Source organism: Diuraphis noxia, unplaced genomic scaffold (assembly GCF_037042655.1).
Source record: "Diuraphis noxia isolate RWA-SAM2 unplaced genomic scaffold, SU_Dnox_SAM2 contig0002, whole genome shotgun sequence".
NCBI lineage: Eukaryota > Metazoa > Arthropoda > Insecta > Hemiptera > Aphididae > Diuraphis > Diuraphis noxia.
Window position 1 is genome coordinate 83,881,610 of NW_028301712.1, and position 23,083 is coordinate 83,904,692.

Below are 23,083 nucleotides of genomic sequence, written 5' to 3' on the forward strand. Positions count from 1 at the left end.
CGTTTTTAAAAATCTCTAAAAGTGAATCAAAAATTCAAATATAGTTTCAAAATTATATTCAGGCTTTTGGTATTTGGTGAATATTTCTTTTGGTTTTCAGGACTATTATAACAACAGGACTTGGACATTTTTTTATCGCAATATATTATGTATAATACATTGTATATTGTTGTGTGACTGCTCGTTCTTAGCGAATTTCAAAAACGTCGGGGAAAAAAATATTAATCAAGGAAATTGGAATAATCTTGAAAGACTCTATGTCTCCGCTCAGAATCGTTTTTTGTATGTTATGATTTATCATATATATATTATATTAATATAAATACATACATTACAGGGAATTGCATATACTTTATAATAACCAAAAATTCTGCGTCTAATAATGCATCAAAATAAAATTTACATAAAGCTACTATAGGAGGAACAATATAATTTTGTACTAACAAAATAAACATTAAAATTGTCTTATTGTTTAAATAAGTTATTGAATTTTCGCAATCAATTCTATTGTATATTTTATTATTAGTATAAGACCTTAATAATATGAGTTAATTGTAATAACTTAAAATCATAAATTTCATATTTTATGTAGGTACCTATGAACTTAAGAATATTATAAAATGTATGAAATACGTTTAGAAATAAGCTTATTCCTGATAATTTATATTTTAGAAATCATTAATTGTATGATTTGTATGTAAATCATATTATTTTTTTTTTTTAATTGACTTCATTATAAGTTGTATGTAATCCTTCTCGTATAGTTTCGTATACCTCAATAGATTAGATAATATATCGTACATATTATATACTTTTATGATAGAGCATAAAACTTTTAACCAATTTACACCGGGGTGTATAATTATTAAATAAATAAATTATAATTTTTAAAATAGACGTGCTTGAGACGAGTACATTTTTCTAAATATTAAAACAAATTCAAAAAATAATTATGATAAATCAAAAATACTATGGCGAAAAAAATTCGTTTATTATTTAATAAACAATATATTCACTGCACAGTGCACATATTAGTCAATTAGCTCCAAACAGTATTGAACAATTTTCCAACAATCAACATTTTGCTATGATTTTCTATATAAAATTATCAACAGTTATATTATATACATTATATATGGTCATAATACGTTAATAGGATTGTGTTGTATTACTGTATTAGATATTTAACAAAAACAGATCAATCAAAAACTGTCTAATAATCAATAAATGAGGATATAAAATTATTTAATAGTATTATTATTTAATTTAAAATAATTTACATAGTATCATTTCATCCAAACATAAAAATGATATTTTTTAACCTAACCATTTTATAACTAATATTTTAACTAATACACAAATAAAAGTAGATTAATTAAATTAGCAAGTGCCAATACTTTTTTTCTCGTGCAATTATTGAATAACTGACATCAACTTTATTTTAATAGGACTTTATTCTGACTACTACATGCGCCTATCAGTACATTAAACATTTTATATATTTTAGAAATCTTCAATTAAAATGGCCAATTTATTATAACTTATAACAATGTGTCAATAATAATAGATTTAATATTATAATTAGTTTATTAACATCATAAATATTATTATTATTATGTATTTATCATCATCAAATATACCTAAATATTTACAATGGGGCAGCATATTTTTTCATTTTCCAAATTGAAAATACAGGAAGACTTAGATGCCCACGTGTATTTACAAATATTAAGTATAAAAAGTGTTTATCTTTTCTTTAAATCGATATAATTTTAATTTTTGACACTTCAAGGCTAAAGCTTAAACATTTTGCATTGAAATAGAAAATAAAACATCGGTTTAATATTTTAACTGACAGAAAAGCGTAGATGATTTTACAGTAAGTTGTTTAAAAAAAAATGTATAAATCTGAAATATTGCTATATCTTTTATTTTCTTATTTCTCCACATTAACTTAAATGATAAAAATGTATTTTATTTTATGTAAGTATATAAACAGAGGTCAACTTAAACTCTTAAACTCATTGTCTTTATAAAAATGAATGCATAACATATTTATGAGAAAACAAAACCAATATAAATTGGATACGTAGATGTTTTAAGCTTTATTTATATTCTAAAAAATAATTTAGTACTTTTAAAAGAGTTTGCATAGTCAACTAGATTAACAAAACTATCAGATCAATCAATTTTTAAAGTTAGAAAAAAATATATTGATTAAATTTTTTTGAGAAATTCAACAAAATGGTATAGGAGGTGCAGTAGGTGCACACTAATTGAATTAACTTTTAAATTGATAATTAGATACTTTTAGGTATCATACTATCTTTGAGACTAGGATAAGTTCCAAATAAGTTGTATGATCTCCAATTATCAGTACTTTTATACATTATTGTTGTGACATAAATATGTATCATTTTATTCGTGAATATAATAGAATTTTAAATAATGTTTAAGAATAAAAATAATTCATATGACATATCATACATTTTTACTGAGTATCGGTTGTTTAATGATTATGCGAACAGAAAATGATAGATATAAGTAGGTTTTTGTAATTAATTTTACCATTCAGTAGATGATATGGAAATATTAAGGAAATAAATATCAGATTATCTACAACTATAAACTCATAAATGACAAATCGAATTATTTGCATAAGAATTTGGCACGAAATCAATCAAACACTGACAGTCAAAAACTGAAATAATAATTTCTAGTCCAATTATTTGTAGAAACCTTAACACTTAAGTACTTAAGTCTACGTAGGTATGTAAAAAAACACTTTATTTATATGGGCAATAATACAAATATTCAACTGTTTTTCATTTGTTTTACGTAAAGAAATATGATGGTAAATAATAATATTGTCCAATTGTTTGCCAATTTAAGTGATCCACTGGCAGCGGCTGTATGGGCCGTCGATCCAGACAGTCGGGCACGATCAACATCTGATCTCCATTTGATGTAGTATTGTGGTGGAGTCTGCGTCATTGCTCTTAGCCTAAAGTACAAAAGTATCATATTTAATGATTTGTTTTGAAATTGGCTGAAAATATATTTTATAATTTTATTTAAATTGCATACTTGATGACCACGATATTCATTTGCCACGGGAGCGTGTTTGTTGAATTTTTTTCTCTGGAGCAGAATGTGTATAAAATCGGACCGGCTTTGTCATCTGATCTTTCCGAATACTCGTGAATGCTTATATTCCATGCTGAGCAAGGACCTAAGACATAAATTATATTTTATTGCATGTAATTTTTCTTTGTTATTACTTTTTATTTCGTACAATATTTCCAAGAAATTATTTTCAATCTATTCAAAACGATGTTTTACCATAGATTTAGAGTATAGCCCAGATTTATTAATATTTATAGCTTGTAATGCTTGTATACTTTGATTCGAATCTATTTAAATTCTAACAGTTTATTTATTATTACATGAATTAAATAATAATTATATTAATAAAACGACCAGTGGCTATCAAGAATTTCTAAAAGGGGGGTAATAATCCCACCCCTGACTACGCCACTGAAAACGATTGTATTACTTTGTAGTTTTTAAATTTAATTAATATTAAATATTGCATAGAAAATTTTAAGGATGGTGACATTTTTAGTTTCATTAAAACTGTTCTGTCGTTAACTTTGAAAACTTATATAAGTCAGTAATTACATTTTTATAAAATTAAATCTTGATTTATCAACCAAAATTCCAATGTAATTTTATTATTTTGACAAAAAGTTTCGTATAGGTTGTAAAAACATAAAACTAGGTTTTAAGTATTTTATTTTTATGATCTTAAATTTTACTTTATGTGTATAAAATTTGAAAAAAATAATAAATCAGTAAGTATTGAACATTAATTTTTTGAACCTGTAGTGTGATTGTTATGATAAATTATTAAAAAAATCATCATGCAAATAATAAAAAATAATTATAAATATTAATAATAAAAAAATTATAGTAATTATTAAGTAATAATAATATATTTTGCAAATTATTACACATAGTTTTATTAATAAATTATAATATATCATTTTATACTTGAATGGCTAAATATTATTTTGTTTTTGTTTTTGTTTTTGTTTTTATTTTTATTTTATTATTTCTACGCTATAAAGTATTTGGCTAATATAATTACTAGTTATGTGTTTAGCAATCGCAAAATGTAAGGTACGAAGTATAAAAGCTTAAGATTGTAGTAAAAAACTAAACTAGTTTGTTGAACTGTTGGAGAATTTTGTGAATAGGATGATTGTTACCATACGAGGTAGAGTGTGGTGGAATATAATAAAGTGAGCGATTTCTTGTTGGGTAGGCTGTGGGACGAAGTTGTATATAATTTTGAAAATATTTCAAAACATTATTGTTGTGATTTCCTTCTGACCAACTTGTAATACGGGAGATTTTTATTTAATTATTCTAAGAAGAAAGGTGTTTTGTAAGCTCTTAGAAAACTTAATTGTTCAAAAAGATTTTTACCGATCTAATACTCGGTTTCACCCATTGTTTTTCCAGTTAAGTTTAAATTCTACTTCATAAACTTTAAGTTTTAAAACAAAGGTTATTACTAGAATTAGTGTTTGTTTTATTAGAGAACAATGACTCTATTATCCTTTTCCTAGAACTTCGAAGAATTGTTTATTTAACCATCGTCAACCCTCTATTTTTATCTTAAAAAAATAATAACTATTTAAAATATTAAATCGAAATCCTATTTTTAAGTATTATTTAATAAAAAATGGCACTTAAATACCACAGATTACAGAATAAAAATTGTTTTTCAGTTTTCAACTAAATTTCTTAACAGTTATGTAATATGTTTCATTATTATGGCAGAGTCGATAGGGTAGTAAATGAAGACATTGGCCGGTTAATGTATTTAGTTGTCGGAAAATTGAGATATGTTGAAATCGTTTATATGTTATTTGGTCATTATTGTTGACAGTCAGTTGATTTGATAGTTAAAGTTAAATGTATCCATAAAAGCCGTTAAGTCATTTGAAAATCAAAAAATGATACTTTTAACTTGTAAAATAAGAGGAAGGGCCGGAGACCTTAGAAGAAGAATGTTATGAAATGTACTCTGAAATATGCGTATTATGGTTCTTATAAAAATTCAACATTTTTATTGGAATCAAAAATATCTATAGTTCTAGATACTTATTGAACACCTATACTGTAAATGATTATTAAATCACATTTTCCTACACATTATACATAAGTAAGTTAATTTCGAGCATTGGCGATATGTCATTGACTTCTTTTTCCAATAATTATCGTCTTTGACATTAACACATACATAATATCTGAAAATGCCAATTGAAAATTCGCTGCAATATCATATATATATATATATATATATATATAAAGTTAATTGGTTTAATTATGTCGTTGTAAGAAAATCGTGATTAAATATGTTGCTACTAATGCGTCAACTGTGGTGAGTTTGTCACGTCATATTTTATACTCACGACTTTGTGAACTTCCCATTTCTATGGTCAAGTGACGTTCGACATTTGAATCCAGTAACCATGTACAATCCTGGTGGTAATAGAAATTGAGTGGACTCTCTCTGATCATTATCGGCGACTCGAGTATGCCTGTATGTTGGTTGATGACTCGATAACCGCATACCATGTCGTCTTTGAACGAATACTCGGCCGAGTATTCAAACCCCTTGTTGGACCAACTGTACTTTGATACCGAGTATACCAACTTGATGGGTGACCACGATTTGACGGTGATTGGTAACCATTCGGCCTAATGCACACAGAAACATGATATTCATAATATGTTATAATATAATGCAGTACCTATACATCCAGCCACCGGAAATAAAAATAAATATTTAATATTGTGTACATATTATGTTCACCGTTTCATCCGTCAAAAATCTTACCTGAAAATCACCACAAATGCACGATAACATGTCATCGTTTGTCGATATGATGTACAGCTGATCGACAACCGATGTGGCGTTTTTGACACAACGACACCCGCCATCTCCACATTCGGTGTAGCACAGGTCTGATGACATCTTATTTAACGATATGACCTGCGAATAATATTTAAGATATGCGGTGTTAGAATATTCAAATTTAGAAAAAAATAAAAGAATAAATTAGTAATAATATAATTGTAATCTGGTCGAATAATTTGGTGAATAGATGAAATGATGAAATGATCTATATTAATGGAATTTTAATATACCTACCTATTATTTTTTCAAAGAAATTATAATATTATGAACCTACTCCCAATAATTTATTGCTAACTCGTTAATAGATAAATAACTTATTGTAATTTATATTAAACACATAATTGTACATTATACAATAATGAAACAAAATCAAAGAATAAAGAAGAATATTTACATTTATTCTGTATAGAATTGTATTTAGTATAGTATTATTTTACACAATGATGATGTTATATTATATTATATTATAGTAGAATACCTGCTAAAACTTATATTGAACTATATATTGATAAATAATTTTCAACATTATAACGTCATTATAGTTTACTACAAAGTAAGTTCTATAAAAATTTTTCATCGATAGTATTCAACAGATGGTTTACTATTTTACTGATGAAAATTCATTGAAAACAGAAATAACGTTTTGCATTAAACAGTATATAATATGTAATGTACCTATGTGTTATAAATTCTTAAATAATAGTTCTTGATCTTAATATAGTATCGACTTAATGCATTTTATGTATTATAAACGCTTCAAGTTTAATGTACATGTAAACGACTATTACTGATCAAACAGTTTTAATACCATTATATTTTCCTATATCATACTTGTGCTTTTCGTATTCGTAGCTTGTTTATACATTTAGGCGGAAGTTATATGTTATATATTTTCAAAAGGTATAAATATTGGACAAAACTTAAAATATTCTAAAGCGAAATACTTTATAAAATCAGTGTTTTATTTTTTGCTAAAATTAAAAAAAAAAAAAAAAAAAAAAACTCTAAATTCAGCCATAAATAACTAGGTTTGTAAATCTCTCTAAAATATATGAATTTTAAATTATTTATATCTAGATTTTAAAACATAATCCATTGTTATAATTTCCTCTTAAAAATATTTTAAGATTTGCAATCATACTTATTCATGTAAAGTAAAAAAATTGAGATGAGCGAAGTAATATGAACGTATACTATACAGTTTTTGTATTTGATATAATTTTTTCTTTGCACTTGTCTTTAAATAATAATAATAATAATATTTATTAATTCTCCAAAAAACAATATATACAAGATAAATTACTAATTAACAAATTTTTGTCGGATCACCTCCAAAGCCAAAGGCTGTGCTGGAGGTGAGAGTTCATGCAATTACAAAATTAAATAAACATAATAAGAACATATATAAATAAGAAAGTAATAGTGAAGTTACATTACAATTATTAAAAATAAAATATAAACTATAAGCAATTCTAATCAATGTAAGGTATTTAAATCTAAAGACATAAGTTTTCTTTTTAATTGTATAAAATTATTAAATTCATGAATGCAAATTTTATATTTAAGACAAAAATTAATAAACACAAAATATGGTCCCGATTGACAAAAAGTAGTTCTTAATTTAGGCAGGGTTAAATTAATATCCTTAACAAATCGTGTGTTATATTTATGTGTAGGAGTACTAATTGTGTTACCTAATATATTCAAAAATAACCGCAAAAAGATGCATTATATGAAGAGACTTAATATTTAAGATTTTACATTCATTAAATAATAAAGTTGTTGGAAAGAGTTTTGACTTATTGAAGATATATTTTACAAGACAATTTAATGTTGTAGTTAATCTATTAATATGAGTTTGATAGGCGTTACCCCAAAATGCTATACCATAAGACAATACTGATTGAACTAGAGATTTATAAATTATTGTTTCAACGTTATCAGTTAATATATTTTTCAAACATTTAAATACGTAAAAGAATTTTCGAACTGACTTTATTAACTTATCTATATGGTTATTCCATTTTAAGAGTTCAACAAAATGTATACCAGAGGATGTTTTATTTATTATAGGGCATACGCAATTATGTACTTATTTTTTACAGTAATGATTATTATTTTTTATTCTAAAATGTATGAAGTTGGATTTGATAAAATTAAGTTGTAATGAATTATTATTCAGCCAATTCTTAATCAAATTAATACCTATATTGGCTTCATGTTTTAGTTTATGTAGACAAGTGTTACTAACAAAGAAAACCGTGTCATCAGCAAAACACAAAACCATACCTCCTAAATTTTGGCTAAGCAAACCATTAATGTATATTATAAAAAGTAGCGGCCCAAGAACAGTTCCTCGAGGTACAGAATAATTAACTAATAAGTCATCACTATAAACATCATTAATTTTAAACTTTTGGTGTCTATTACTACTAATAAATGATTCTAATAGTTTTAATGGAATTCCTCTTATTCCACAGTATTCAAGTTTTTTTAACAATAAATTATGATCTACAGAATCAAAAGCTTTTTTCAAGTCTAAAAATATACCAACAACATGCTTTTTTAAATCAAGATTGTCATAAATAAATTTAGTAGCACAATATAATGCATCATTTGTAGATAAATTATTCCTGAAACCAAATTGATTATCGTTAAAAAATGTATGTTCATTTAGGAAGTTAATAAGTCTGGTTTTAATACATTTTTCTAGAAGCTTAGCTATAGTCAATGTAAGTGTGATTGGTCAATAATTATTACAACTTCTTATATCATCTGTTTTATAAAGCGGAATAACTATTGATTTTTAAATACAAACATAAACTATAATTTTAGTATAAAATAAAATTCATTTGGTACGGCAAGCGAGTAATTATTAACTTTTAAGCTTATATACAGCTTTTATAATTTATTTGTGGTTTCAGTTGAAACTTTGATTTATAAATGGCATTTCGGAACATCCTAAATAAACTAGTCACTTAGTCTAACGTCTAACCACGGTAATATTTAAGGAGTATAGAGATTTAACTTAGATTTAATAGTTGTAGATTTATTAAATGATACTTTTAAAAATAATTATTTTTCTTAGCTCATAGTAAGTATTTAATATTATAAAAAATGTATTACAAGTTAAGTATTTATTGTAAATACAAATTTTAAATAAATTAATGATTGTTAGCATAAATTAATTTACGTTTATTCACTAAATATGCATAATATTTCTTAAAATATGGATAATATAAAACAATGATTACTTTGATGCTTATGCTTTGATTGGTAGCTGGAATGAGATTTTGGGAACACCTCAATTGTCCTTCAACATTCCAAAATATTTGTTCGGTTCCTGGATGTTTCAATTTCCCTCTAGATGAACTGCTCCGGCCATTGTAGTTAACATCACATAATGTGTCCGGTTGCAATGTTCCTCTTTCTAATACTAAACATGTCATTGAATATAAAAATTAATACCAAAATGGGTATAAATTCAAGTATTATTGTGACAAGAATTAACCATTAAAGAAACTGTAGGCACCGTCCAAAAATTCGGTCTCTTCATTTTGATCGTTTGCCATTAATCTGCGTACGAAGAGCGTCATATGATTCCCCGACGAAACAAACATTTGTCTTTCACGAAACCTGTAAGTGAAACAAAACGATAAAATTGATCGAAATAAAAAAACGCAACAATTTTTCATCTAGTTCTTTAATAAACTTTTCATTGTCAGACTTACATGCCATTTGTATCCCTAGCATGATTCTCTACGGGACTGCACAAACGTTTAGTTTTATCTTTTGACTTTATAACGGGTCCATCGTAAATTTCAATAAATGATTGACAAGAACTGGCTCTAAAATAATTTAAAATATCATACTAATTATTTGTAAATACAAAATTTTGTTAATAATTGTTCATATGATAGATAACCTTTAAATCTTTATTTTATGTTTCTAATTTTAATTATTATTATATTATAAACTAAAAATCAATAAAGTATTGTTTGTTTTGTAAAGGATCTACAATTAAATTATTTCGTATAACGTTCGGGTTGAATGCATTAGTATATAATAAAACAAATAATCAAAATTCAAAATTTCATTAATATATTTTTCGACCATAGACGCCGATGCTTATTTATTTAAATAATAATCATTATATTATAATATTATTATTAATTTTATGCATAATTTTAAGAAAATTACGTCTTATGTTTATTTTGATTTTATATAATTATCACACTTACTTAAGCACGTAGTTAAACAAGGATATGTGCACTATTTCCAGTTCACTCCCTTCGAAACGAATAGTGCAATTTGTTTTCCAATTTTGCATTCCACGTAAATCGAAATGTCCAGACTTGATGTCAGCCGATTTGATTGTCATCTCACAAGATTGGTCGTTCCTTAAGTTTCCTACAGTCAAAATCATCGACGGATTAACACTATATTCATGTTATATTTTACTGATTTGAAATTGTTTTTGTTTTTACTTTGAACAGCGATGGCTGGATACGAAGATATTTCCAAAGTGGCCGCAGTACTAGCTGGTTGCGTACTCACGTCATCGATGAATTCGATAGTAGCCACGAAGCCAGTGTAGTCGTACGGCGGAATCGAGGCTCCAGCCCTACAAATAGTTTTAGATAGATATTAAAAATTCCTAAGTACCTACAATAAATATATGATTTTCACAAAATTTTACCTGAACTCAAGCAGCACGTTTGGCCCGGGAAAAGTGTGATCTTTCTTGCTCTTGTCACAAATCGTAGTCAGCAAAGGACTGTTGGATGTCGGTCCTTGGTAAACGCTTATATAATGTGCTCCACAATGACTAAAATATTATGGGACATACAATAATATAGTAATATTTTAAACATGTGCCTATTATTAGGAACAACCAAAATAAAATTTAGAAAACATTGAACCGTAGATATAAGTTCACGATTGAATAAAAAAAAATAAGAACCTATACCTATCTTTTCTCACCAATCAATTAATTAATCAATTAATAGGTATGCATGCTCGCTGCACTGTTAATTCACTAATATATGATTAAATTTTAATATAACCTTGATTTCTTAATAAAGAAGTTTTTATATGAAAAAAACAATTCTAAAAATTATTTAGATCAATATAACTAACAAACTATTGACATTGAAATAATTAATAAAGAAGTCGAAAATTATTTGGCCGATAGTTATTATCATTTAATATATAGGCACAATTATTTTTTTAGTAACATATTGTGATACAATTTACCTACCCCCTTTATAATATATATGTAGATACCTATAGATAAAATATTATAATATTATATATTCACGCATAAATATACTCTAATTCAAAACTGCCTAAATAAAATATTGTGTAGAATGTTTCAACTCCTTTAGAAGTGTTAGATATGACAATCAATACATTTCCGTATTAAATTGAATAAACTTAAAATTCCATTTTTTTTTTTTTTTAAAGAAAAAATACGATGAAGAAAAATCTCCGGAAAACGTTTTTATCGGAGAATAACCGTCTGTTAATGACCTGTCAGCCGGTAAAAGCTTTTCAACCGGAAGAGTCACAATTTCTCGTGAAAATTGTAAGCTTACATTATAGAACCCGTGATAGGTCCACTAGGCACTAGCTATCTCATGTTTGTCAACGTCCGATGTCTACATTAGTTTTCTGTGACTCTTCCTTTTCTGAGCAACTAAAACATCATCACATATCAATCTCTTTATTCGATGTTTTACGACCTGTCGTGTATATTTCTATGAAAACCCCGACGGTTTTAAACAATACAAATTACAGTGCCAAAATATTCACGTAATATCAAAAGTGACTTTTCGGTCGAGACATTTCTTTTTATTTACTTAACATTAGGTATAGGTATAATATTACTGTGTGGTTTTAGTATACACTTATCAACTATTGTATTAAATGTGAAGAACATGCACCACATGATGAACTTAATTTTCAAGATATTATATCTCCTAGCTACAAATGTATCAGTTTAAAGCAAGGTCCTTTATTAAAAATTAATTGTTTTATCATTTATGAAAACAAAAAAAATATATTATGCTTCGCACTATCAGAGATTTTTACTTCCCCCTCTCCCTAACTTTTATATTTCTTTCGCGTGCCTTTAAATTTAAGGTTGAATATTTTAATAGTTTAAACCAAATACAATAATTTAAAAAATATTGTTTAATTCATTATTCTTCATTTTAAATTTTTTTACGTGGTTGGAAACTAAATCTATTGCCGTTTTGATTAAGAATACATATTAAATGATACAAAGATTTTAATCATAATTTATTTTTTATATCGTACACCTAACAAGGACTTTGTGGTCTTTCATGATTTGCTAATACACACCAATCACACTAATAAACTATATTTATTATTTTTATTTTTATCATGTAATATTGCAATCTGTACAATTTAGCACAATAAGCATATGCGAGAAAAGTAACACAACAGGCGAGAAATACGTGATTAAAGTAGTCACCCATTAGTGACACTTTAGCTGTTGTTGATATGCATCATTATATAAAATATATTAAAATTATTTTAGTTTACGAGAATCAGAACGAGACCAGTTGTGGTAAAATGTTATTTTTCTTAACCGTTGTATCTTCAAATGTATCTATTTCCGGACAACTGATTCATAAGTCATAACTATATACAGTTACAATAATAATTCGTATAATATGGGTTTCAAAAATCAATTTAATTAAATAACCTTCAAAACGTCATTACAATTCAGATCGTCGATTAGGATTTCGGTATCAGCTCCTACCTCATAAAGTACCCAAAGATAAAACGTGTGTTGGTTACATAATAGAAAATATTCAATTACGTTGAGGGGTTGTTATTGCTTTCAAATTTCAAGCATCGACTGGGATAAAGTTCATCGTGTCTGAAAAAACAGTGTCAGATATAAAAAGGATAAACGGTTTCACAATTTTTTCCTATAAACATTAAAAATCTGAATAAAATGAAATTTATTGATTTTAGTGAATTAAATTATTAATTTTAAAATAATTCTGAAATCCACTCTTACGCATTTAGAATATTCATCGTAATATGTTTCAAAACCTATTTACTTTTATAACTATCTCGTTAAGCATAATTTAAACGTGAAACCTAATACAAAATTTTCTAAATGTTTTTTTTACCATTTATGACGGTCGTCATAAATTTAGGTTTTATAAAAATTTCATAAATATGAGGAATCAAGCAAAATAACGACAAATTATAATCATTCTTTATTACGTAGATACGTCTAAAACCATTTCCTATAAATTTAATGACGATCTTTAAAATTTTATAATAAATATAACTTCACTATTCTTTTCCGAGGTTACGTTCGACAAATTGTCCCATTAGATTATTGCTTTATTCATATCATTATTTTATATTACACTACCAGACTTCACTCCCAAAAATATTACAAATATAATATACATTGTTAATTGGTATATTTTGTTTGAGTACCTATAGAGAACAAGAACATTTTGATATTGCCAATACTGGTACTGAGTTATGGTTCTCGAGACAAAGTTAAATAACTAATGATTCCGTATTCAGAAAATAGGTTAGGTAAAAAACCAAATTGATCAAAAATGTTAAACTACTTTTAAAAGGCAGTTAAACTATTTTATTTTATACATACATTATAAAAATTATAAATATTGGTATGTACTTATAGACACATTTTATAAATGACAATGACAAATTTAGCATTCATAAATGTATTTCCATAAATCTATATGTGATCTTTGAACAATCTTTATCCATTTCTTTTTCATGATAAAGATTAATGATTTTAGGTATTCTTGTAGTATAAAATGTTGACAAGCTTCAAACCAACATTTTACTAACACTTAGATTTAGCAACCACACAAATATGTAATTAATAATTTTCACTTTAAGCTCAATGGACTATGTTTCCGAGGGTAAATGTACAGTTAAAAATATATATTTAAAATTTATTTTTATGCTTTGACAAATTTATTAATATATATTCTAATTCAATTACATTCAAATTTAATTTATTGAAAATGTATTTCAAAATTGTTCAACCAAACACATATTTTATTTATATTTATATATATATATATATATATATATATTAAAGTTATGTTATACATTTTTTGATTAGGTACCTTAATATTTATTTTTGGGATTAAATTAAATTTTAATTATAAATAATTATTGAATCGTTAGACAAATTTATTACATTTGGTTTCATTCTCTAATACATATTCCTTATTTCACGGATATGTTGTTTACATTATCTTATTACTCCTAAGGGAGTTACATGTGACATTCTAATAATAATTTTGTAATAAAATTCTGTTTAAGAAATATTTTAGAAGAATAGTTATGTTTCCGTTGGTAATATTTTAGATGTTTGAATGAAATTAAAACTTTTTAAGGTTGTGAGGAAAGAAGAATTCAGTTATGGAGACATCTATCGGTGTTCCCAAAGTTATCTTGAAAAGTTTTTCTAAAAACTTTTCAGTGTAAAACTAACACGCACGTGGTGATATATTGTATTATATTAGCTAGAAAAATCTAATATTGATATTTTTGTTTTGGTTTTTATAGTATGTTTGTTTTTATTTTAAAATATGTGAATTTTTAAACCTTCACAGTCAGAAATTCGGTTGTGCTGAAAAAATAAATGAGTATAAAAGTAATTGAAAAATCTCAAGTAAATGTTTATTATATAGGATGAAACCTGTCAAATAAAACCTAATTAAATAACACGACAAAAACATTTATTCGTGTAGATCTACATAAAATTATGGCAGCAGTATAGCCATATTATTGTTTACAGGTATAATTTTTTTAATTTAAACTTGTCCTAAAAAACATCCCATTTGGTTTGGGATTAGAACGGCTCAAAATTAATATTAGCCAACTGGAGCTCTAATTTAGGTGGTGTATGGCAAGATCTGACGTTGTCACTGAAATAATGTGTGGAGAACCTTGCTTAAACAACGCCTTTTGTTCGTGATTCAAAATCCTGGAGCATAAATGACAACTGGATCTTGACATCGGAAAAATTCTTCATTGCTGCGATATTCGATATATTGACCTGATATGGTTACGGTCAATATATTGTATAAAAATTAATACGTTAGAACGTTTAGATTAAATTATAAATTTGTAATCCTAATATCCATTGTAATAAATAGGTACTGAGAACTGACTATTGAGTATTGTGACACAGGTGCCAATTATACATAATATTTCAAACACTTTCGTCACTCTTTGAAAAAAGATTTTTATAGTTATTCTAAATCTAGAATGTACTTACATTTTTTAGTTTATATACGATAATTATTTATTAAAATATTATTACTGTTTTCTAGTTATACTGGTCAAGTACAAAACTCAAGTTATTTAACTATTCTAATTAAATCTGTCATTTGTAGGTTTAAGAAATATTGGATACATCCAAATCATACGAAACCATAACTCAATATTTTATTTAGTTGTAAGACGAAAGTTCAACATGACGAAACCATATTCTAAAATAGAACAACCTAGAGAAAAATACAAAGAACTACTGTAATTTGGAGAAATCCAAATCCTAGATGAGCTTTATTTGTATAACCGTGTTATATTAGGTGTTATCGTTCTTCGCATGATATATCAGCGTTTTTAGCTTTTTTATATATACCTTAATATTATCTTTAAAACAATTTTTGTCCTTAGGTCAAATTGCTTCAAAATTCAATGCAGTTTCCTGGTAAGATTTTTATACGAAAGGCATTTGAATTATAATTTATATACATTTATTATATAGGTGTAAATAAAATTTTAGTTATTAGTGTTGAAATCTTATATTAATTGGAGAATTTGTGTTGCTTCGGCAAATAATAGACCGTGAATGTGTTGTATTGTTTTAGTAGTTTTCCGATGAAATTTCAGTTTCCATTTCGTTGATATAGGCTTCCTTTAAAATTTTGTTTGTTATTCGTGTGGTGTTATTATTTTTAGTACATACAGATTTTAGATTGGGTCTTATTAATTCCAGAGTTTCAATCATTAGCATGTCGTTAATGCCATATTGTGTTATGACTTCTAGTGGGGATGAATAGCCTTTCCTGGGGATATTTTCGATTAGGTGTTTACATTTTTCAAACTGTAGTAGTATAATATCCTTTTGATTGTTATATGCTTGTCTTGCTGGTCATAGTAGTTCATCTATGTTATTGATAAATTCGGTTTTTTTTTCTTTGCGTGCTTTAATACTATTGCTTGTTTGTCCGTTTTTATATTCAGTTTGTGTATTTTTATTAGTTTGTTCCCTGCTGTTTTGCGACTCAGATATGTGAACTGTTATTATTTTTTCCATTTCTTGGTATACTCGTATTTTTTATTAGAAATTAAATTATTTGTTTCTACAGAAAAATATGATTTTTAGTTTTATTTTAGAATCCTCAAAGTTTAAATTGCATATGGATACAGTGTGCAATATGAGCAGGTAATATCTATTGAAAATATATATTTTACAAAATATATTTCAAAATAGTACTGAAAACAAAATAGCATTGATATAAATATTGGTTATAATTGGACATTTTATTAAATAAAAAGTCTAACGTAAGGTGTATATTGTAACAAAAAAAAAAAAAACATCTTTATCTTGCCATTTTGAAAAATTGCAATCTGAATGCAAGTTTTTCAGAGTTCCGGAACTGGAAACACTTTTTACTCGGTTCGTTAACTTTCCGTATGCATCGTATGATCTTGCTTCTGATATTATTTTCTCGATTGTGCTTTGTGATAGACTTTTAAATTTTTTAGGAAGACTATCATTGCTATGACATAGTGAATGATAATATTAATAATTATTAATGAGATAATACACATAACACATGGTAGTGTAATGTTTGATATATAAAACCATTGGCCACTAGAAATTTAAAAAAAATTATAATATACAATTTTAAATATGTGATCGTCAGTTTGTTAATATGCCACATCTTTGTCTGTGGCTGTTTGGATAATCACGTTCATTGTTTAATGTAAAAACAAATTAATTGTTATAAATAAAAATATTAAGTAATAATCTTCTAATTGGTGAATTATGGATGCCTGTAATTATTTATTGATCGTTATAGCGTCGGCAACATAGGCCATTTAGAAATTTATACATTTTTTTTTTTTACATTATTAGTGGCTTAATTTTATTTTATTTTCATATGATTTTTTCTAAATTTAATGTCTTGAGAAATAATATAATGATTTCTGGTTAGCAGTCAGGACCAATAATCTCTTACAGGGCCTATAATTAGTCATTAGTGTTTGCGACAGTATTTTTTTCCAATATTTATATATTTTGTACATAGCATTTTTTACTGTAATTTAAAATAAAGATATATAAAATATATTATACAGTCTAGTGAGTACATTGCAAAATAATATAAGCATACCGGTCTAGTGATGAAAAAACAGAACAAATTTCTTCTGAAAACTGGGATTTAGAAAATGTAACAAGTAATACTAAATAAAAATTACATATCAGTTAGGTTAGGTTAGGTTATTCAATAAGATCTCGTCAGTTGTTACAGTCGTTAACATTAACAAATCCTCATTACATCCATCTCACATTCCTTATTTTACTTAACTAAAAAACATAGGTTAGGTTAATATTAATGTATATACATATAAATCATTACGAAATAACATGGTTTTATCAAATATGTATGATAGATTTTAATTTTTTAATTTTTGATCAAAATATAAGGCTATAATTAAAGCATATATTTTGTAAGTTAGAAAAAATTACAATCAAAATAAATATATATTATACATTTTATTTAAGGTAGAGATCATAATATATTATAACCATTATCTCAATTTGTATTTATTATTATTTGATTAAATAAGAGGATGAGTTAACTTTATCTTCAAACGAAATAATATGTGCATGTGTTACGAAATTAATTATATATAATTTATAAATACATACAAAAATTAAACTTAAAATAGTATAATTAACGCTTGGTTAATACACATGTTATATAAATGCCTTACTACACTAACTTAAGTTATAAGTATATAACTAGGTTTGGTTTATAACTACGTTTCCTTACGTACGATTATTCTTGAACAAATTATATAAGATATCACACATGTAAAACTCTGGTTAAGTGGAAGAAAGTTATTAAAAGAATTTTTTAGATTAATAATAAAATTGAAAATATGCAAATTACGTTTTTATCCCTTTTATATTTTGTATACCTACTCATAAAATATTTTAAATATTGAATGGTGTAAATATTATATAACAGTCGATAAAAAAATCAAACAATGGATTTTTTTAAATGACAATGGAGTGTGCTACGTTGGGCCATTAAATAAATGCATTAAAAAACTAATATAATATAACGCTAAAAAAAAAAATAAATGAAAATATTGCCTATAAATACACATGTATAATAATGTAATGTAAAAGTAAAAAAATAATATACATATATATAATTTTAAGTGTTATGAGTTTTTTGGTAAAATCTCAACGCACAAAAAAATAATAATTTTGTAAAACCCGGTTACACTCATCACTGTAGCTTTGGACTAATATCGAGTGGTTGCTCAGTTCAATGTGCCATGAATCATGATAATGGTTGATTTTTCATATTTAAATTTTGATATTAAAATAATATATAAAACCATTGATTATAAATACTATAGATTGCTCACTGGCCGGTTTTTCGGTGGCGTACATTAAAACTCTCGATAGATGGCGATAAGAACAAACAATATTAATAAATTCGTATTTTATTCCAAATGCTGTAACCGCCGCGATTGTCGCGGTGCGGGTATAACTGGTTTTTATCGTCACTCGTCAGTCGTCATGACGTCGACGACTCCCGATCCCGAAGTCCGACTTCTAATAATAATCAAATAATCACTATTTTTATTTTGAATGATTTGGTCGTGTGCGCATTGTCTACGGGCATCAATTTTTATTTTTGTTTTACGTTACCGATCGATGTTCACTGAAATGAGTGACCATTTATTTTGCCCTCCGCTGATCGTCATTACAATAATTATTTATATTATTAATTAATAATCAAACCTTCAACTATTGTCTATTAACATATTGGGAAAAGAAACTAATTTAGAGCGTTCTAATTTACTATTAATTATAAGAGCTGTTAGAAAATTAAGAAAGAGTAAACTAAAAAATATTGGAAAGATGGGACTTATCTATTCTTAGTTTATTTAGGTAGGTATTTTACTCAAATAAACAGTAACTAATATTCCAGTAATTATTTTATATACCTATAATACCTAGGTACAATTAGTAAATCATAAACCATTAAGAGTTTGAGTTAATGATATTGTTGCAATTTTTATTATTAAATTCGATGGAGCTTTAAGTCCTTATGTTTGCTCAACAAAATCAAAAGTATTATTTTAATGGCTTTCGATTGATGAAAACATTTTTTGAAATATATTCACGTTTACAGAAATAATTATACAAACAATAATATGAAATTTACAACTACAAGGTTCAATTAATATACTGTATTTATAAACATTTATTTTTATTTATAACAGGTTAATTTTTAAGATTTCTTGTAAAATAACTAAAACTATCAAATGAATACGTACTTTATGCAGCACCAATCAATTACTTATTTTTAAAAATTTTTAATTTGTCTGCATTTTGTAATTCTCTTTTTTTATGACGAATTCTTGTCAATGTTTGAACTTCAAATGCTAATAAAAAAAAATTGTGCCTATGTATTCTTATAATTTTTTAATCACAATAAGAATAACTTATGAGGAACTTTGTATTAAATTTTCAAGTATTTTGGTAGGGCCAAAAAAATTTTATCGACAATTCACAAAATTTTTTTAAGAAAAATTGAAAATTTCTGTGGTCTATAAATATCTCAAAAAAAGTCAAAATATTTTGAAAATTAAATCATGTAAAGAAAATGCCAATCTTAATAACTGGTAAAATTTTCAAGTATCTGTCACTTATACTTTTTGAATAATAACAAATATTTAAAATCGTTTCAGGATAAATCGTTATCGTTACGCTATTTCGTAAAAATTTAAAATTCAGATGCACTTAAAATTTTTCCTATAATGACGCTTCGAGTTTTGTCTATAGCTACTTGAAGAAAAACTTATGGAAGACTTAGTGTTGTATTTTCAATCCTTAGTTATAAACACAAAAATTTTTATGAATTTTCAACTTCAAAATTACTTGCGAATTTTCGCGTTTTCGACAGATTTCGTAAAAATTTAAAGTATAAACGCTTAAAAAAAAAAAATTGTGTCTAACGATTTTTAATTTTTTTTAGCTATAATAAGAACAACTCATAAGGAACCTTGTATTAAATTTTCAAGTTTTTTTTGGTCATCCAAAAATTTTTTACCGACACTTCAAAAAAAATTGCTCATAAAAATCGAAAATTTCAGTGGTCTATAAATATCTCAAAAAAAGTCAAAATTTTTTGAAAATTAAACTGTACATAGATAACACTAACATAAACATTTGGTAAAAATTTAAAGCGTTTACAGTGATTAGTTTTTGAATTACCATCATATAAAAAAATCGATTTGGTCTAAAACTGGTTTTGCGTAAAAACTCCCGTTTTTCCGTCATTTTTTTTTGTTTTTCTCGATTTTTTTGAAAACTGTTGGAAAATGTTTACTTTTCACCTCTATAATGCACCAAGGATATTCACTTTTACATCAGAAACCACCCCCAAAGTTTGAAATCGAAGCATTTTTTCGACTAGTGATGCTGTACACAGACACACATCATTGTAAAATCAATACATTCATCACTTCGTTCAGAATCTAAAATCAATAATAAATTATGATATACATACAAATAAATATAAATTTAATAAATTGGTTGATTTTTTAATCCTATTTTTTTCACATATTCTAAACGATTTATTTCGCCATCCTGGTATTTCTTCGTGAGATACCCTTAATTTATTGTTAGGAGGAGAGTTCATATAAATAAATGTTTCGCTTTATAATTTTAATAATACATCAATTACTATGGACGGAACAATGAGCAAAATAAAATTGATCTTTTAAATGTGGATGATATGATTCAGCTGCATTTAAAGTTCGTATAACCTCATTATCCGGAATTTCAGCCTAAATTTACACAGGTACCTAGGATTTTGGCGCTTTCGTACGATACGATTTTGGCGCTTTTGTACGATAAGACTTTATTTTGTCTTATCTAATTTTGGCGCTTATGTCTTCCATCGTAACAGATAAAACTGACTTTTAGAATAACTTTTGTTCTAATTAATATTTTTTTATTTTTTTTGTTGCCGGAATGGATTATCCACTTTTTTAATAAATTAGAATCCAACGGAAAGGTGTGAAATCGAGTTTTGGTATTTTTTTGCATATTATTGCAATTAAAATAAGAACACTTTCTTCTCGACATTTTGGCGTAATAAAATAAACGTTACAGAACGTGTTAACAATCGCGATACAACCGTGAACCGACTGTCAAAGCGTCAATTGGAAATGAAAAACTACACACCATATTATCCATTATTGCATATGTGTGTGTGTGTGTGTGAGACATCGAGCCATTGACTAAATTATACACGAAACCAAAATAGATTTTGAACGTTTATTAGTTATTAGGTACTTAATATTATATTTAGCATTTCGCACTCAGTTAGACGCTAGCGATTGCAGCGTTACCGTGCACAACTAACCACGCGTCCGCAGCGCAGCCTAACGATACCGTGCAAATAGCACGCCACCGAAAAACCGGCCAGTGAGCAATCTATAGTATTTATAATCAATGATAAAACTATGATTTTCATTTATCTAAATTTATTAACAACTTAAGTGACCTCATGAATTAATTTTAAAATAGTATGGTATTAAATGTCAAGTATATTATTCAAGAGCAAAAATATATCTAAAAAAATCTGAAATTATAAAAATTAGCAATACCTTATCCAAATGAATTATATTAATACACAGTTTAGAGTTCTATAAAATATGATTTGTTTAAATTATCTATTATGTATATAATTTACAACATTATCTAAACAACGTACCATCGAGTTCAATCTTAAAATCTTGAAATAACATTCAAAATTTAAACGACCTATTTAATATCTAATAAAGGTACCTATTTGATATCAATTAACTTTGTAGTAAAGACGTGAAGTCATACAATACTGAGAAAGATTTAAAATTGATAAAAATGTCTACGTTTTTAGTTTCTTAATTAAAAAATTAAGTGCAAAAAACTACTGAAGAGATTTTCACCCATTAAAAGACATAGAATCCGTTAAAAAAAATGTATTATCAAAAGCTGGAATCATTAAAAGTAATTATTGTAAGTATATAAATTAAAAGTATATAATATAATATGCCCTTAAAAAATTATCAGACGTGTTTTAAAAATATGACGACGTTTATGAAACGATTACCTACTGTTAAATTAATTTTTCTATGGAAAATTATTAAATCGATTTTATCTGGCGAGAAATAAAACTCTGACCTCCGCGTGACCGTGTGACCTAAATTTAAGTATTTTAGTACGACAATAGCAGCATAGGAAAATTTTGTCTTTAAATTTTATCTGAGTATATTTGAGTCTGTAAAACTCTACATTTTTTTTTTTTTTAATAATAATATAATAATAGCTAAAACTTTAACATACCAAACGTAACGAATTACAATGTAACTAAACGCAAATAGTTCTTTGTGAATGTCGAAAATATAGTATATACCTAGCTATAATGGAGTGATTGATTGCACGCAGTTTTCTATTCGCCAGCAAAATCAAAATCAGCCATAAAAGGTGTATTGCAGATTAAACTGATTGGTTTTTCTCTTTCAAAAGTACTGCCAACGATATTATGTATGTATATTATATCGCACATATAATAACATTATTTAGTCGCCGTCGCACATTTTATGGCGGTGCAAAGAAGGATAACAACTTGGAAACTTCTGAAACATTATAAGGTATCACCATATCAACGTTGTTTTCATCGTATTTGGCGAGCACTGTGGCCGTGCTAGTCATCGCTGCGATGTTATTGTAACGAGAATATAATA

At 26.2% G+C, this 23,083-nt stretch overlaps 1 protein-coding gene across 2 annotated transcripts in view; it reads right to left on the minus strand.

Moving 5' to 3' along the window:
• Positions 1-967: 967 nt before the first annotated feature.
• Positions 968-23,083, minus strand: part of LOC107165700 (uncharacterized) — a 206,187-nt gene continuing 184,071 nt past the window's right edge. For both annotated transcript variants that reach the window (XM_089219355.1, XM_089219354.1), the window contains 10 exons: positions 10,692-10,820; positions 10,480-10,616; positions 10,234-10,402; positions 9,724-9,840; positions 9,504-9,628; positions 9,247-9,428; positions 5,912-6,067; positions 5,484-5,772; positions 3,088-3,232; positions 968-3,004 (listed from right to left, as the gene is read on the minus strand). In XM_089219355.1, coding sequence (XP_089075481.1) covers positions 2,815-3,004; positions 3,088-3,232; positions 5,484-5,772; positions 5,912-6,067; positions 9,247-9,428; positions 9,504-9,628; positions 9,724-9,840; positions 10,234-10,402; positions 10,480-10,616; positions 10,692-10,820 — 1,639 coding nt within the window. In that variant the 3' untranslated portion in view covers positions 968-2,814. The remainder of the gene's footprint in view (positions 3,005-3,087; positions 3,233-5,483; positions 5,773-5,911; positions 6,068-9,246; positions 9,429-9,503; positions 9,629-9,723; positions 9,841-10,233; positions 10,403-10,479; positions 10,617-10,691; positions 10,821-23,083) is intronic.